Raw genomic sequence first — 20,145 nt, 5'->3', positions numbered from 1 at the left:
GACAAAGAAAGGAAAATCATATTGTTGCAGAAAGAATTTACACTCTGCTGTTCGGTTTTTAACTTGATATTAAATTCAAACCCTTTCAATACCGACGAAATAGCTTTCGCCTCCATACTTGTCCATTGATGTAAATACTACCTTATATGGCATATGCAAATGACTAATCGGAAGTTAAAACTTCAGTACATCAAACATGGCGCACAAATATGAATCGAGAAATTGGAATTTATCGAAATTGTTGAAAACGGTAGAATAGAGCCTCACAAATCTTAAGTTGCAGGTTGTAAATTTATATATTGACTAAGAAACATAGAATATCATTTTATTTACGTAAAGATAGTCAGGAAATGTTTAGAATGAGCGCAAATGTTGCGGGAGTGAATCACTCCCGCATTTGCACCATTACGGAGATCCTAAGGAGTTGTAGCCCTCTCCTTAAAAAAAAAAAAAAAAAAAAAATCAGAGAGGGCTACATTATTGCAGCTAAGGGGTAGGGTGAGACCACATTATGGGATCAAAGTTTTATATGGAAATATACAGGAAATTAATGGAAACAAAATTCTTGTCAAAAGTAGCCGGGTCATACTAAATCAAGTGCAAATGTTTCCAAGTTGTGTGGATTCAAGTTTTTTTTGGTCCCTGCAACTATAGCAGAGGGTAATGCTGTCTGTCCTAAACTTGAAGGTCATAGGAGACGATTTTCCAAAAAAAAAGTTTCTTTTGCACAAAAATGTGTTCTTTGATTAGTTAATACATGTATTTGTAAATAAATCGCTCAGAAAAAATTGCAAGGTAATGGATTCTACAGATCGTCCAATGATATAGTATGGTGACTTATATCCCTTGCTTAGTGATATCAAAAGAGACCAGCTTTATGCAAAAGTGTAATGGCAAATAAAACTTCAAATTACTCGCCCTTGATTACAGATGGCGCACGATCCGTTAACGTCCAAGGCGTTTCTAACCTAAAGTTTAAGAGAGCGTCGGAAAGACACATTTCGATTAGAAAGTTGTTGAATATTTAGTAACGAAGGCGAATTACGGTTCGTAGGACCTCGCTGCGCTTAGAGACGAACTTAAAAAACGTTAGGTCTCTCTGGGCGTAAAGGAGAGCACGTTGGGAGTTTCAGCTGCAACCGAATGTTCTCTGTCACATTGAATAAATAAAGACATTCAATACACATTGAACTGACGTTTTTCACTATAAACTACTTCGTGATTAAGTTTACATGCTTAAACAGTAGTTTAGGTTGAATATATAATATACAATACATCATAATTCGTTATAAGTTGTTGAATTGCATATGTTTAAAACAAGATGCGGAACCAACACCCCCCCCTTCCCCTCTCGATCGGGGATTAAGAATATCAAATATATCCAAATATCTCTGAGATTCTAATATTAAGCTGTTAAAATGTGTAGTAATAGTGAATGTATATGTATAACTTCTCTTTATAAAATAAAATTCACGATAGAGAAGGTATACATGTATATACGAGAACTAGAAGCGTTAAACTTTTCACTGTGACCTTGGATTAAATCCTGTCCTACTCGTAACTGGACAACTTTTTGGTCTATGATAATCAAACTTGGTCAGTTGATGCATCACGAGAAGGTGTGTCACGCCCTAAATCAATTTCACTGACCTATGATTAAGATGATATGGCAATATATGGCATAACCCTTTTTTGGACTCATGTAGATAGGAGTCCTAGAATCAACAAACTTTGTCAATTTGTGCATCTGTATAGAAATTTAAATTCAGGTCATTCAAACTTTAACAAGTACATCTCAGAACAGATAGAGGAATGGTCTCGTAGGAATGTCACAGTTGTTAAAGCTGACATGAATGAATAAATATAGTATAAGTCTATGTCCGCCATATTTATCTGCTAATCCGCCATATTAGTTGGATATTCTATTGTTATATGTATCAGGGTTCGCATGGTATATAAGGGGACGAGCTTTGCTACGCTTCACTTCACATCAGTGTCTTCGATTTACCTGTACGGGTAGCTTCGACAGGTAACACGTACATCTCCGATACTAATTTATAGGACATCAAGAAGAAATGAAATCACGTTTTGAAACACCACGCAGTGCTCAAAATTACAATAAACATATCGTATAGTAGTAAATCATTCTAAAAGCTTTGGATAAATAAATATAGAATGCCTTTTCTTTACGTGAATGTGCGTACATTTGCAATAAATATGTCAAAACTATACAAAAACGCGGATAAATATTTCATCTATTATCTATTGATGAACTGGAATAAGCAAAGGGTATAAAATCTATACCATTCACACTTACTTCAAGAAAAATGCAAATACATAAATGCTACTGTACGTGTCGCAGGGTTGCTGTTTTGTTGCAAACAACACAAAACTGGGTCGGTCTCAGACAATTATTTTATTTCAATAGAAGGGAAAAAACCTAGAAAAAATATGAAAACATGCACACAAGATAATAGACATACATAAAACACAAGACGTAAACTAAAGGACATTTAAACATTTACGATAAACGATGATTCTAATATCAATACTATTGCCAGTATAATTACATATATTTAACAAGTAAATGAATTACAAGATACATGTAAATCTTTCCAGGCATCCAGTATTATAAATGAAAAATATTTAAGTTACATCGAGTGAATCGATATTTTAGCAAGGACTGTCCAATATAACCGTATTGGTACAAGGCTTAGAGTGGGGATTTTGGCGGGGTTTCTAACTTTATATAGTGCACGGGTTAGTAAAACATGCATAATTAATTAGTATTCGGTAAAATCCATTGGTCCACAGTATTATGAACTCAGACCACTGGTCAGTCAAACATAAAGTTGAACTAAAAATAGAAATAATTACCACCTGTACAATACAAAACGTTCACACTGACTCTCGCATACTTGAAAAACTAGTTTGTATTCAATTGGCTATGCGCGCCAATATGAATACTGATATAATTATAGCGCATAAATATATTTTAAATAAATTGCAACTGTGACATTCTCCCCTGCTAGGGAAAGTGGCTCCTGACATTTTAAAGGAAAATATATACACTACAATGTTCAATTGTCCATATGGCAATTTGCAGACAAGTTATTGAATTAAAAGAAAAAAATAAATTAGATATTTACAAACCACTGAACATCATGTGACATTCTCCCCTGACACTATACAAAATAAACAGGAGTTACTTGTTGCACCCACTCACCATACTTGTTGGGTGGTCTCCCCTTTCTAGAAGAACGTCTAGGGAGGGGCGTTGGAGTACTAGGTATAGTGGACAAATTGCGATTCAAAGTAGGATCGGTAGTATACATACCAGCAGTGGTATCCAGTAGTGTACTTGGACTATGGTGAATAATAGGACTAGGTCTACTTACTCTCCGCTGCGGAATGATGTATACTTGCCTACCTTCTGAATCAGAATCAGAAGATTCAGTGCTTGACCCAGTATTCTCACTTTCCTTACATTCATTTTTAGGTGCAAGAGTAGGTTTGACGGGGGTAGGGGTGGCAGGAATAACAGGAATACGAATTTGATCAGATATTTTGATAGGCAGTGCCTCGGAACCTGTACTAATCTGCTCTGTATCTGATAATTTTGGTATATAGGAAATAGGCAATAACATATTTCTATGCAAGGTCTGATTTGTCCTTACAATTACCATTTTCTTTTCCCATAATGTACACAGGTATTTCAGGACTGGGCTGTCAATTAGCAACAATATAAGGGTCTCTGGCCCACTTATCAGACAGTTTATGTTTGCCCTTTAAACCCACATTTCTGATCAATACACGGTCACCGACCTGTATTGTAGATTCTCGGACCTTTGCATCATATGTTTTTATGACGGCTAGCATTTCTTTCTGCTTCTCGTGAAGCAACTTTGTAAGAAAATTTGAGTCAATTCTGAAGTTTTTTCGCAATGTTATCACGACTGCGAACTTTCTCAGAAGTATCAGAGTTCAAGCCGAGAAATGCATCAATAGCGAGTCGCGGATGTCTCCCAAACATAAGGAAGAAAGGGGAATAACCCGTACTTTCATGCTTTGTCGAAATGTAAGCATGTGTCATATGACTTCCAGTCGTCTTTGAGCTTATTATCCAGTGTTCCGAGCATTTTAATTAGCGTTTGGTTAAACCTCTCAACCATACCATTCCCCATGGGGTGGTAGGGAGTTGTTCTGGATTGCTTGACCCCAGCTATAAAGCTCTCGGATGAGATGGCCTGTAAAGTTTCTGCCTTGGTCGCTGTGTAATCTGTTAGGGAAACCACAGTGTACAATGGAATTGTCAAACAAAATCCTAGCAGTTGTTTTTGCCGTTTGATTTCGAGTAGGGAATGCTAAAGCATAGCGGGTAAAATGATCGGGTATTACCAAAACATTTTCAAAACCTCCTTACACTTTTCAAGAGATAAATAGTCCATACAAACCAAATCTAAAGGTTGGAAACTATCAATATTTACAAGTTTTGCTGAAACTTTTTTAGGAGTTTTAAACTTAACACAGCAATCACAGGTCTTGATTCTGTTGGTGATCTCCTGGATCATTCCTGGCCAATAGAATCTCTCCTTCATAAGTTGAATTGTTCTTTCTCTGCCATGGTGTCCTAGATCTGTATGTAAATATCTAAATGCTGCTTCTCTGAAATGAACTGGTAAAACCAATTGTCTAACATGTTCATGATTTATAATAGATTTTCTATACAAAATGCCATTTTCAATGAACAATTTGTCCAACTCTCTGAAATATTTACACTTTTCAAATGACTCTGATTTTATTTCTGATCTAGTAGGTACATATTTCTGTATCAAAAAAAGCAAAACTCTACTGATATCTTTGTCAGATGACTGTTCCCTAACCCAATCAATTTTGAAAAAAAATACACAAATCAGGTTGTGGGGTATTGGGTAAGGAAGTAGTGATAATGTCTGTAACATTGCTTGCCTCTCCTTGTACAATAGTACTTACAGTCATACAGGTAACAGGAGAAGTGACATTTTCTGGAACATAGACATTTTCGAGGTACGGACAAGAGTCTCGGTCTGTAGTTTGAGCTTTACAGATGGACTCGACCACATCAGGAATGACTTCTCTCCTAGACAAACCATCTGCATCAGCATTATTGACATCCCTCCGATAACGGATAGAAAAATGAAAATTGCTCAAAGCTGCTAACCATCTGTGGCCCGTCGCATCAAGTTTAGCTGTTGTAAGGACATATGTGAGTGGATTATTGTCAGTGATAACCTCAAATATGTTACCATAGAGATAATCGTGGAACTTTTCGGTCACTGCCCATTTTAATGACAGAAACTCAAGTTTGTGGGCAGGGTAATGTCTCTCACTGTTCTTTAATCCTCTACTAGTATACGCGATTACCCTCTTCTCACCATTCTGAAGTTGATAAAGAACTGCTCCCAGACCATTTGTTGACGCATCTGTGTTTAGAGTGAAGGGTTTGTCGAAGTCGGCATATGCTAGGATAGGTGGCGATGTGAGCTTCTTCTTGATGTTCTCAAAAGCCTGAGCTTCCTCATCTCCCCATCTCCAAGGTGGCGGTTTGACCTTCGACTTACCTTTTTCCTTGATATTTGTAGAATGTCCCTTCAGAAGATCGTTAAGAGGTTTAATTATCTTAGAATAATCTTCCATGTACCTTCTGTAATAGCCAGCGAATCCTAAAAAAGTCCGTAATGTCTTGACATTGTGAGGAACTGGCCATGTTGAAATAGACTTAGTCTTTTCTGGATCTGTGGCTACTTCTGCTTTACTTACCACATGTCCTAAGAAGGTAAAAAAAAACTTTCTCTAAAAAATTCACACTTCTTGGCCTTAAGCTTAAGATTATGTCTATCTAGTCGTTAAAAACAGCTGTCAATCTGTCTATATGTTCGTCAAACGTTTGAGAAAATATTAAGATGTCTAGAAAAACTAGAAAGTCTCTAAGGTTCAACGCACCCATACAACGTTCCATGATGCGTTGAAAAGGTGCGTTTGTCAAACCAAACCCCATTCTGTTGCACTCGAAGTGTTCAACACCGCTGACCGAAAAAGCTGTCTTCTCCCGATCTTTCTCCTCAATCTCTACTTGCCAGTAGGAACTTGTCATATCCAACTTGGTGAAGAAGTTTGATCCAACCAATCTGTCGATGGTATCATCAATGCAAGGTGAAGATAACGAACAGTGATCAATTTCATAACTCCTACAAGCAATACAAAATAGATAGTTGGGCAAACACGGACCCCTGGACACACCAGAGGTGGGATCAGGTGCCTAGGAGGAGTAAGCATCCCCTGTTGACAGGTCACACCCGCCGTGAGCCCCATATCCTGATCAGGTAAACGGAGTTATCCGCAGTCAAAATCAGTGTGCCAAGAACGGCTTAACAATCGGTATGAAACACGTCAGACAGCATTTGACCCAATGCGATGTTGTATTGACGAACTAGATCGTTATAACGACCATAGAATTTGCGAAATGCTGACTTCAATCGAGACTGTTGAAATCCCTGTACCATCAACTTGTTTGTCAGTAGCTTACCTCGATTCAAAAACTGACTATACCCAGAACAAGCTCTTGCATATCGAATCAGTTGAGATATATAAACACCATATGCAGGTGATAATGGAATATTGCTACATAAATGTGGGAAGTTGACGATGGAGAAGCTGAAATCATCCCGTTTGTCATACAGTTGAGTTGTCAGTTTGCCGTTAATGTCTACTTTCAATAAAATATCTAAGTATGAAGCAGAAATGGACAACTCTGTGGTGTCCTTTATTTCGAGCTCACAGGGATATATCAAATCGACATACGTGGAAGGTTGTATGCATCCTTGCTGGTTCTTGCGTTAAGCTTCCTGTAATCTATACAAAAGTGTAGACTACCATCCTTCTTTCTAACCAATACAATGTTAGAGGAGTATGGGCTTTGAGATGGTTGTATGGCTCCAACATCCAACATCTCTTTGACATGGTCTCGAACTTCTGCATACATTCCTGGTGGGATTCGTCTATAGGGTTCCTTGAATGGTGTGTTGTCGGTAAGTTTGATGTTGTGTTTCAGAATACTAGTCTTACCTATATCAGTTGGACCTTCTGATAATAAATGTGTCCAACGAGAGAGAAATAGTTTTGCATCACTTACTTGTTCAGGAGTTCTCCTCGCATATCTTGATGTCCAATTCCTGTAGAGACTTCCTGGAATTATTCATACCTTGTCCTGATGACTCGGGATTCCAAGAGTCTACCGTCTTTACGCCATGTACCGAACATAAAAGAGATTTCGGTGGTATATGTATAACAGGCAGAAATGTTACATACTCTAACAGGAATAGTAACGGTGTGTTTACCCTGGGTAAGGGAAATAACCCTTGGACATACTACAAGACCTCCTGACAATGAAGTATATGTTTGTTCAGTCAATGCCGACACAATATTGTGGTTATTTCTTACCAAACCTCTAATTACTTTTGTCTCGTTTGGTGCCACTTGAATGGTATACATTGTACTTGTTTGTCGTCTTAACTGGTGTTTCATCATTCATACTACCAAAAGCTATTTGCCATTCCTTTGGAACATCTCCCAGGAATTCTGGTCACAAGCATCCCTACAAGTATGTATGAAATTAGTTCCAATAATCACTGGTACATGCTTTGAATAATTTGTCTGGGAAACTACCAAAGTAGGAATAGTATGTAGAATTTCCAAAACAAGGTACACAAATATCTAGCTCAATATAGCCACTGTATGGCATTGCACTGCCATTAGCACTCTGAACATTAAGTCCAAATTCTGAAATGCTAAATAACTCTGGCACAGGGTCCATATCTTTTAAAAACTCTTCTGAAATACAGGTAATCATGGACCCTGAGTCAATAAGAGCATTGGTTTTTATGTCATTGACTATTATTTCAGAATCAATGGATTCACCGACTAATCTGTACAATAGATTTGAAGAATTTGTCATGGAATTAGGGCTTTTGCTAAATACATCTTCTGTCTGCCCCGCAACAGAAGATGAAACTAGTTTAAAACACCACCTGTTCCAAACCCAGTAATGTTACCAGATTGTTGACCAGCATGCTGGTTCTGCTGCTGATTGTGCTGCTGTTACTGGGTTTTCTGGTGCTGCTGATTGTGTTGGGTTTGATGGTGTTGCTGTTGCTGGTTTTGCTGCTGTTGCTGGAAATAACTTTCCCTGCCCTTCTTGTTTTTGCTCTGAAAATTTCCTCTGTAATTTTCAGAATTACTGGGGGAGTTTGTCTGAAAAGAGTCCGAATTGTTTGAACTACAAGCCTGATTTTGTTCAATTTTAATCATTCTACTATCCAGTCTCTTCATGTGAGAAATTAACTCCGAAAGCTGTTTCTGCATGCTTTGTATTTCAGAATTTTGAATAGTCAATGAATCAATAGAAGCCGCAGTAGCATTAGATCTTGGAACAGAATTAACAGATTTTAGACTATTCTCCTCTTGCTCTATCTGCCTAACTTCTCTGAGAAGGGATTGGAAATCTTTTACAGATTCATATTTATTCCTAGATGCATTTCTCAACTGAGTGCTTATTAATCCAGACCAGAACTTAGATCCGTGTTTGCCCAACTATCTATTTTGTATTGCTTGTAGGAGTTATGAGATTGATCATTGTTCGTTATCTTCAACTTGCATCTTAACATTGTATCTTTTGCACTAACATCAATGTGTCCTAATTTTACTGCTTTTGTTATGCATTGTTCTAATCTGGAGCCATATGAAACAATAGACTCACCTTCCTTTTGATGGTCACTGTAAAAGTTTTGCATTATGTTCTCTGGGGTTGACACATTACCAAAACAACCTTCGAGTTTCGAGAGAATGGTGTCTGTCGTAGCACCTTCGCCGAATGGAATGAGCATTTCTCGCGCTTGACCCTTCAACGAACTTCTAACTAGCTGTAATAAATCATTCTCAGTTAACTGGCTTTTCAAACATCTAACTTCATATGACCAAACATCAAAACTGACATCCCCCTTTTGTTCACTGCCACTAAAGAAAGAGTTTTACTCTACTAGCATTATGACAGATAGGGTGGTCAGATAACATGGTAGATGTAATCCTTGGGGATAAAGAAGGTACATGTATTTTGGTGTCAAACTTAATAGCGGGAAAACGTTGTATGATAGGAACGTGTTCGAATGCCTATGCGTAGTAATACAGGTGTGGCCATAGGAAGGCCTATATAAAGTGTTGATATCATGAGTAAGGTCATTCTAAGCCAGTCTCACGAAGTGCACGTAGCACAATTTTTTCTTTTTCCACGGGCAGCATGGCACTTCAAAATGACGACTTATTGTGGCGAGTGTCCGAAATAATGGACTCTAAACTATCTTCTTTCGAGCAAACGATATCTAAACAGCAGCGTCAACAACACGAACAACAACTTGCCAAACTGCAGGCAACGAATGACAAGACTATCGTTTTCAAGCGCAAAGGGAACGAGGCTCAGTATAAATTTAACAACAGTGTCAGAGAGAAATTGATAGAAGCTAACACAAGTATCAGCGAAGGAGACCCAGAAACGGCTTTTAGCAGCATATCATCAGGTATTGATCTTATTCATCAAAGACAAAAATTAATCAAATTGGCCGATTCTTCCAAAACGGGTTGGAGAACCGTTCAGGAATACACACAGCACGAATTGGCGTCCGACGAGGAGGGTGAAAAACGCATCTTCAAAGCTGAAATCAGAGCTGAGAAGAAGTTAAAGGAGGAGCGGACCCAAAAGGCAAGAGCATCAAGACGCAACAACCCATACCCTGAGAAAGCTCCCAGCACGCAGAATCAGTCCAGGTCATACGAGGGCGGCAAAAAGTCCGGGACATGCTTCAAATGCGGTTTCGCAGGTCACTGGGCAAAGGACTGCACCAGCTTCAGCAAAGAGACAGGCTCTAAGTTAAGTACTAGTAGTTTAAAAAGTACTGCACATAATTTACTTCATGCAAAATACAATGATTTAACAAAGAATTGTTTTACAGAACATGAATTGAAAGATCGCCGTTTTGTGGCCCAAGTCAACGAAAATGTAAGCCCAGTTGGGCGCTTGAGAAGTCATTTGACAAAATGGGTTGAAATACAGGTAGATAAGTATATTTTAGATGTGATAGGAAACGAATACAAGATTCCGTTCAAATCTATTCCAACTAGCGGATGTTTAAGCAATAACAAATCGGCTAAGGACAATATCAAAATAGTTCGTTAAGAGATTCAAAGGCTCATTGACAAAGGTTCCGTAACAGAGGTCAGTAACATTCCTTTTGTGGTTAATCCACTGACTGTAGCTTTCAACAAAGCAGGTAAACCTCGTTTGGGTTTTGGATTGTAGGCACATCAATAGTTGTATTCACGAATTTTCATTCAGAATGGAGGACGTTAAAGTTGCTAGAGAAATATTTCAGAAAGGAGATTTCATTTTCAGTTTCGATTTAAAATCGGCATATCATCACATGACATTAACGGCAAACTGACAACTCAACTGTATGACAAACGGGATGATTTCAGCTTCTCCATCGTCAACTTCCCACATTTATGTAGCAATATTCCATTATCACCTGCATATGGTGTTTATATATCTCAACTGATTCGATATGCAAGAGCTTGTTCTGGGTATAGTCAGTTTTTAAATCGAGGTAAGCTACTGACAAACAAGTTGATGATACAGGGATTTCAACAGTCTCGATTGAAGTCAGCATTTCGCAAATTCTATGGTCGTTATAACGATCTAGTTCGTCAATACAACATCGCATTGGGTCAAATGCTGTCTGACGTGTTTCATACCGATTGTTAAGCCGTTCTTGGCACACTGATTTTGACTGCGGATAACTCCGTTTACCTGATCAGGATATGGGGCTCACGGCGGGTGTGACCTGTCAACAGGGGATGCTTACTCCTCCTAGGCACCTGATCCCACCTCTGGTGTGTCCAGGGGTCCGTGTTTGCCCAACTATCTATTTTGTATTGCTTGTAGGAGTTATGAGATTGATCACTGTTCGTTATCTTCACCTTGCACGTGATTGTTTTAATGTATTATACCTGAGACATTATATGCTGTGTGTGCGTGTGTGTATTTCATTATTATTATTATTTTAATACGCCCTGAAACTGATGTTTATTCTTATCTAGCATATTTATGGTATCTTGTGTTTTCATGTTTTATATGTACAATGAGGATAGGTTCAGCTTTTAATGTTTTATTTATTTTCTATGTATTATGTGTATAACATTATCTTGTAAGGTATATATGCATTGTAAAGCACCTTTGAGCGTACATAGTGTATGAAAAGGGTGCTATATAAATATGGTATTATTATTATTACATATAATTTTGTTGAACTGTATTAATGTGTATTAAACTTCCCATATTTTGTTTGTGGTCAGAGTCATGTACAGTTGCTAACTGTTGGTTTTAGAAAATAATACATACGAGTATAAAAGTAGAAGACTGTAGTAGTATAGAGAATTAAATATTTGATACACTCGTAACATGTAACCGTATACATTGTTTCTGATACTCAGAAGAGGAAAAAAATTCACGATTTTAAAAATATATGTATTTATGTTTATACTACATGTATAATGTATTGAACATAAAATGTATTAGACTTGCCCTTAGTACTGGGGAATCCTACTGGTATTTAAATGGCAAATACGCAATAAAAGTATAAATATAGATGAAGGTCAGTTCTACGTCACGAGTGCTGGCACCGAGCTCCGATTAGGGAAAATTCCCGCTTCGGTGCAACACCCTCTTTCAGCTCTTCTGGCCAAGTGGTTCTTGAGAAGATTTTAAATGACTCCATCCTATTTTTGTGATTATCTCCCCTTTGAAGGGGGCATGACCCTTCACTTGAAAGCCCTTCATCAAAAGATGCTTTTCGCCAAGTTTGGTTGAAATTGACCCAGTGGTTCTGGAGAAGAAGTCGAAAATGTGAAAAGTTTAAAGACATACGACAGACAACCAGAAAAGTTCACTTGAGCTTTCAGCTCAGGTGGCCTATAAAAAACCTAGCCCACAGCTCCAACTTGGTTTGATTTCTGCTGTTAAAAAATCACAGGAAAACCCCACAGAAAGCCCAACATTTATTCAAATATCATATGTATAAACTTTCAAACAATTCAGTCACATATAAGATTATCATGAAATTAATATACGTTGATGATTTTTACAAAATACAAGAGGCCTACAGTCTTTATCAGTCACCCGAGTACTAATTTAAGTATCACTAGTGCCAAGGGCTATGACATCTAGAAAAAATTCCTATTCTGAATATCTAAGCTAAATTCTAATATTCAGAAACAGTGTATTAGACAAGATGTGTTCTTAAATCTTTAATGCCCTCAAAAGTGCATGCACTGATGAAAGGTTTTACATAATATAATGTATGTGTTAGCATTAAACGGTATGATTAATTTAGACCAACCCTAGAGTCAAACCCCTGGTGTTGTGAAATTCATCATTTTTTGTACATCCTTTTCTGCTATTCCTAAATATGCATTTAGATTTGATACTGTATCAGCAAACTTGAAGCCCTTCAAATCGTTATCATAAGTTTGATACCACCCTGAAACCAAAACCGCGGCCCTGTGATCATGAAATTCACAACTTTAGTAAACGACTATCTACATCTAAATATCCATTTAGTTTCAATTTAGTACCAATAACATTAACACGATTAAAGCAGATAACATTTATATGTTTTGCACATATTCACTATACATACCAAGTTTGGACCCACCCTGGAATCTCTACCGCGGACATCCTGAAAGTTACAATTTTGGTACAAGATATTTGAAAATTTGTCAATTTTTGGCAGTTTTTTCCCTACCTTTAGGGCCCAAGAGGTTGCAGGTGTCCTGAAATTTACACTTTATGCCCCCCCCCCCCTTGTACCAAAAATGCTTCATACCAAATTCTTTCTAAATATCCATTTACTTTCAATTTAGTATCAATAGCACTAAAGAAGATGTTATCTAAGTGTTTTACACATAAACACAATATACCAAGTTTAGTTCCACCCTGGGGTCAGAACCCCTAACACGGGTATCATGAAAGTTACAATTTTGGTAGACGCCTTCCTACATCACTATGCATTTAGTTTCTCTTACACATTTACGGTTGAAGAGAAAATGTTTGAAAATAGGTCAATTTTTGGAAGTTTTTGTCCAACCCCTAAGGCCCAAGGCGACAGGAGTCCTGAAATATACAATTTATGCCCCCCCCCCCCCGTCCTAAAGATGCTTCATCCCAAATTTGAAAAGAATTGGAATAGTAGTTATCAAAAAGTTAAAAATGTTTAATTGTTAACGCACGACACCGGATGACAACCAATTGCAATAGGTTACCTGAGTTTACTCAGGTGACCTAAAAAAATTCTATAAATACTAGCAGTTAAGTGATTTCCACAAAAAGTGGTGAAAGTTTGTTAATTCAGGGTACATGGTTTCTCCACCTAACTGTTTATATGACAGGATGTTGAATATTACCATTTTCTGGAACTTAATATACATTAAGATTCATTTCTCAGTATGAGTAATGTGATTCTTCTGAATATCTATGTCCGCCGGTAAGTGAGAAAGTTTCCCAGTTTACTTGCGGAAGGTCGGTGGTCTCTTCCCAGGTACATTGTATCTGGGTTCTCTCTTCCACCAATAAAAAACTGGGTTGTTGAGTGTGGTGGAAAACATCAATCAATCAATCTATGTCCATGAGCCTCTTGTTACATGCATTAATTTATCTTTGTATGTGCAAGGCATTTGTTACGATACATATTTATTTCTAAAAATAAGATCTTTAGACAATTTGTGTTGAAGGGTTGGTGCTGCTTTATAACCAGATGTATTGGGGTTCCCTGTGTCCGTTTCAAAATAAAATCCAATATGACGCATCACGTTTGTCATAACGGATAGGAAGTCTAGACAGTTCTCCTTATCCTTTTGAATGAATTCGACGTGTTGAACCATGATTCTATGCATGACATGAATCATCCACCCTCCTTTTTCCTCCCGACCAAAGCTAGCTTTACCTAAAATGTGAAGATAAAAATCGAGAGAAATAAACCAGTCGCACACTCTAGATAGATAATAGAACATAGGTACTGGAATAAAAAATAATAAAACTATTTTCTATCAAAAGTAAATGAAAATATCTAGCATGCTAGACCGCTCGACCAGCTAGGCGTTTTTACTTGCTTCGCTGGTCGAGCAGTCTAGCGTGCTGGTCACACACACTGCTCTATATAGGAGATTTATTTCCGCAGGTCCAACCTCGGGTAGGGGCGGAAAGTGAGTATTTTATATTCAATATTTCTTCACTTTAAAGAGAGTTATGTTTATTCAAGCGTTAATTGCAGTATCTGCATATTCCTAAAAATATATTTCAAATGCATCAGTTCAGTGTATCGTATATATTTTTACCATATCGTACATATGCTCTAATGTTTATGTTAGATTTTAATAAAGACATCAATACTACTGTATTCTATGAATAAAATGAAACAAAAAACTTTATTTAAAAATGCATACAAAAAACTACAGTTGTAGCGATATAAATGAATATGGTTTCGAAAGACTTTTTACACACTTCTTTCCGAAACGAACCGTGTGCTAACCACGTGACTATCTTATTAGCATATCACATTCTGTTTTCCCAGCAATTCTTGGATCTGTGCATATCTAGCTACCTTTTAGTGTTTTCCACATGATCTTGAATAATGAATTTAGTCCAATACATCCTTACTCTATATATAAGGTCGATGAACTCGATATCATTTAACAACTTTTAAAGGGATGACTTAACAACGATGCTGATTGGTTAAAAGATTCGTTTGATTTCTGTGTCAAAATATTAGCACGCGGGACTACATTTCTTTGGAATGCGTCTTTCCCGTTCTAATTTTAGCGCTATTTATAGAACGGGATTTTCCACACAAACATTCTATATAACGAACTGCATTCGTTTGATTTTTGTTTTTCATTGCCATCAAAAATAAGCAAAACTAACAATATGAATAAAATACAAATTAATTTAAAGAAACAACATGGCTGAAGGTCCTAAAGTCGTGCGTGCCCAGTAGTCGTGCGCCATTTTGTTTGTTGTCATTGTTGGGGCCCGTGCCTAAATATTACGTCACGAGGGGCTGACTTTCGAAGATAATTAAAGAGAGCATCCATATTTTTACAATGAGTGAAATATAGGAAGCAAACAGAAAGGACTGGTAATAATACAATTATACACCCAAAATACCCGCCATTTTGTTAATGATTTTTCCCCTGACTGTGAAACTGCTGAACCGCAACCGGTGGCCGTACCAAGCACATGGTTAATTAGCATAACCCAATGTGAAGGCAGTTCCATAGACACGAAGATCCAGCGAGAGGCAGTTCAATAGACACGAAGATCCAGCGGGAGGCAGTTCAATAGACACGAAGATCCAGCGGGAGGCAGTTCCATAGACACGAAGATCCAGCGGGAGGCAGTTCCATAGACACAAAGATCCAGCGGGAGGCAGTTCAATAGACATGATAGAGTTGATAAAGAAACATCAAACCGCCATACAGTTTATTCAGAACGAGGGCTTGGCTTTAGAAGGTATAAGGAATCCGCAGAACGAAGTGTTCGCTGTGGATGGTAGACTTGAATTAGTTCCTGGATGTATGCTGGAGCCTTGAACGTATTCGTTCGATATATAAGTTTATATAAGAGACTTGGTGTAATATGCTAATGTTTCCGTGAACGTGTCACTAGCCTGACAGCAGTGTTTTGAACTTTCTGTAACTTCTACATGGATGCTGAATTAACATTATAAAGAAGTGCATTTCCATTATCAAGACGGGATGTAATCAGTGATCTAACAAGTGTCCTGCACGATGCGATCCGTTATAAGAGATCTAATTCTACTGATATTAAGAAGTTGGAAACAACAAGATTTAGTCAATGCACTTATTTGACACTCCATGCCAAGTGTGCTGTCGAAATTAGTTCTGTCTTTCCCTGATTTAGCTCGATTATGTTGTTTTGTATACCGTTGTCAATATCAGAGAGACACCGTTGAAGTCTGTCTGCAATGCTGTCCCAGCTGTTGTTTGGATTTATAATCAAGTATACCTGAGTGTCATCCACGTAGCAATGATAACACATGTTATGCCTCCAAAATATTTCTCTGATTGGTATGGAGAACATGCAATATAGACAAGATCCTAATACAGAACCCTGTGGAACACCAAAGTGGAGTAGGAGCTCTTTGGATACTGTAGATCCAACAGCAATTTTTTGACATCGACCAGAGAGATAAGACTTGATCCATGACAGAGCCGACCCCGTGATACCAAAAGCATACTCCATACGCCTGATCAGAATATTATACATTTATTGCTGGATAGTGAGGGAGATATGAACATTAATGCAATAAATTGTTTATTATACCTAAACAAAGCAAGACTACAGAAGTACATTTGAAATTGGAGTCCGCTCATTTATATACATTGTGTGTAGCTGAGATCGTCCTAACGGTAACACCGCGCCGTCAACGTATTACGGTAGAAGGTACAAAGATATAATAACCAGTTTTTGTATTTCCATTCTCCTTGAATGCTGATTTACTTGCTTGTTTTTGTATTAACCCAAACCATGCGATTCAACTGTGTATCAGAGACCCACATATGTTGTGTCTTACGAACTATGAAAGTAAAATGACTCGGACTTATTCACAATTACACTTCGTCTACCTTGACGTTAAATTTATGGAAAATGCACGAGGCTGCCTAAAGGGTAAATATGATAGGGAGATATGATGTTTGAGAGGGAGATATGAAGTTTTGTCATCCCTGGCACGTGGCCGTCTAAACCAATCAGATTACGCGTTGCACAGAATTCCCATACTGAGGTATAATAATATGGTCTATGATATCGAGTGCGACTGAAATATCAAGCATCACGAGTGCAACATATGATTTCCTGTCTAATGCAGAGGTAATATCATGGTGAACCCGTATAATGGAGCCGTTTTTGTGGAGTGACAATTGTGGTAGGCAGATTGCACCGGTTCGTGAAGCTCATGAGCGTTCAGATGTTTTTTCAAGTCGAGCTGCCACTGTTTTTTCCAATACAATTGTATTTTAGATAGAAAAGGTAGGTTAGATACAGGTCTGTAATTTTTTAATTCATCCTTGTCAAGTCTATGACGCTTAATTAATGGTCGTACTATAGTTTTGTTTTTAATCCGATGGCACGTTCTATTCCAAGAAAGATTTGTTAACAATTTCAGTAATGGTTGGTAAAACACACTCCAAACATTGTTTTAAAACTTTCGTGGATATTGGTCTAATTCGCAGGACTTTGTTGGCGCACCACTGATAATATCACGCACCTCAGAAAGCGACACTGGCTCAAACACTGTCAAAGGAATACCGTCAAAATTTACATTTTATCTTTATAAGAGTAAGAGGTCAAGGTCAATGGAATCACTAGACCTTAATACTAGTTAGTACGTCACAACATCTTTTAATCACATCTGAAGATTCCATGTCTCTATCGTCCCGGTTCTAAAGTAAATACATTTTTTAAATCAAGGTCAAACATTAAGGTAACTGGAAATACTAGTGTATAGGTCAAAACACCCTTTTATCATTTCTGAAGATCCCATGTCTCTATCAGTCCCAGTTTTAAAGTAACATGAGTTTTTTGTGACCTACAAACTAGTATCTCCAGTGACCTTCACCATGATACTAGTTTGTATCCTTTTACTGTTTCTGAAGATCCAATGTCTCTATCAATTCCGGTTCTAAAGTTATACCAGTTTTTATGTTGAAGGTCAGAGGTTAATATTACAGGAGTCACTTGACCTTAATACTAATTTGTTAGGCTTCATCATTCCTGAAGATCCCATGTCTCTATCACACCTGGTTATTAAGAAATACCAGTTTTATGTTCAAGATCAGAGGTAAAGGTCACTGGAATCACTTGACATTGATGATAGTTTGTAGGTACTACCATCCCCATATCATTTCTGAAGATCACATGTCACTACATTATGTATCAGTTCCGTTTCTAAAGTTATAGCGGTTGGTCAGAAGTCAAGGTTACTAGAACCCTTGACCTTGATACGAGTTTATCGGCCCTATCATTCTCTTTTCATTTCCAAAGACCCCAGGACTTTATCATATTTGTTATATCTGTTGAATTTTGAAATTATTTCGTCATAGTTCTATGCTAAACCCCACCCTCATTTGATCCCTCCAAAATGTACCCTAATCCCCTTCAATCTGAAATCAAAAACATTTCTGTACAACTGTATATATCTCTGAGTATATAATACTTTTGTAACGAAAATGGTTACATAGGAAAAATCTAAAGGCAACAATGACGTAATGGCTAGATGAGTAATGACGTGTCATCGTCAGTGTATATAAATAGCCTGCTGATCGCTGAAGGTTGAGACTGAGTTAGTACAGCGTATTACGCGGACAAATAACGATTTTCAAAGTAGGGTAATTGGCTATTCATAAGTCGATATGGCTCGAGAATTTGCAGAATAGTTAATGGACTTAATAAGTACTTGATACAGTAGAAACAACTTGTCTTCGTGGGCGTTGCTGTGCATAGAAGTGAGGAGTCGCTTTGACAGAGAAAAGCGACGCACAGAGCTAAGGTTACTTCGAGCGCTTTGTGAGATCGCTTCAGAGCGACCGTGGTGGAAGTGCCCGTGGCTACAGTGATAATCTAGTTATTATCAGTTGTAAACGCCGTGATGATAATTTTGATGCTCATTCTGATAGTTTATAAGGTACTAGATAAGTGCTAAGAATATATGTATATATTGGAAAATTTTAAAGTACCTACGACAATCAAACACCCCAGCAAGATATCTGGGGGAATCCAAGACCCGAGATATATAAGTGTCAAGTAGACACGTCACACTTTCATCAGCGGATTGTGGAGAACGAAGGCGGACATTTTAGGCGCGAGAAAGAAGGAAGAATAATTAAGAACCGAGCAAAAAGAATAATTCTCCCAGTTTTGCTTGGGAGTCTTAATAAGAAACGGAGCAAAACCAATATGTCTCCAGCGTTCAGAGACATAACAAGAACCGAGCAAAAACATTAAGTCTCAAAATTTTGTTAGGGAGACTTGATAAGGTCAACCGAAGATGTCCAAGAGTTAAATTAGTCAAGAATAAGCCAAAACATTCGACCCATTCCTTTCATCCTGGGTGAAATCAAATTGATTACATTGCACATTAATCATTTTAGTTTGAAAACAAACAAAAATATCATTAGTACGTTCATATACACATATTCCAGAAGATGTTTGTGTAGCGAGTATGTGAGCGGATCTATAATCTATACCAGTAGTTGTAGTATAATACCACGAAGTCAACTGAGTATACTCGATTAGTTTCTCTACTTCTTCAGGAGTATGATAATTACACTCCTGAAGAAGTACAGAAACTGTTAAGTATATCCAATCGGCTTTGTGATATCTTTATTATATGTATTATATTATATATATATATATAAAGCTTCACTACAGGCAAAACGTATAAAATATTGGGTCAACTCTCCTGTAAAACCAATAACTGCATATACCTCATCAATTGTAAACAATGTGGACAACAATATGTTGGGGAAACTACAAACCATCAAAACCAAATTTAAACGCGTGACCGAACCCGTAGGGGAACACTTCAACAAAGAAGGTCACACTTGGCAAGACATGCAAGTGGTTGTTATTGATCATAACCCAATATGGACCGATGCAGAGAGAAAGAGCACAGAAAAATCTTGGATGCATCGTTTGAAATCATTCCGTCCAGGTGAATGAATGATTTGAATGATTTCACGCGCATGAATCCAGGATAAATCCTCAGTTAAAATCAGTATCCACAGCCTAATCACCAAAATTCATCCGATAAGATATCTTTTTTTGGTATGATTAAATACATACAATTCGTTTCCCTCGTTTCAAGGCTCTGACCTGAGTTCCTTAATTTAGCCATAACGAGGATTCCCAAGATTGTGATTATTGTTTGACATTCAATACTTCCTAATTATGTTAGAACATCATAAGAAATCATTACAATTATGAAT

General features: G+C 37.5%; 1 protein-coding gene across 2 annotated transcripts in view; it reads right to left on the bottom strand.

Annotated features, from left to right (window-relative positions):
* Positions 1-12,128: 12,128 nt before the first annotated feature.
* Positions 12,129-20,145, bottom strand: part of LOC125669447 (uncharacterized) — a 32,836-nt gene continuing 24,819 nt past the window's right edge. For both annotated transcript variants that reach the window (XM_056161551.1, XM_056161552.1), the window contains exon 6: positions 12,129-14,084. In XM_056161551.1, coding sequence (XP_056017526.1) covers positions 13,819-14,084 — 266 coding nt within the window. In that variant the 3' untranslated portion in view covers positions 12,129-13,818. The remainder of the gene's footprint in view (positions 14,085-20,145) is intronic.

This window comes from Ostrea edulis, chromosome 4 (genome assembly GCF_947568905.1).
Source record: "Ostrea edulis chromosome 4, xbOstEdul1.1, whole genome shotgun sequence".
NCBI lineage: Eukaryota > Metazoa > Mollusca > Bivalvia > Ostreida > Ostreidae > Ostrea > Ostrea edulis.
Note: the sequence above shows the minus strand (reverse complement) of the source record. Positions and strands in the feature narration are given on the sequence as shown.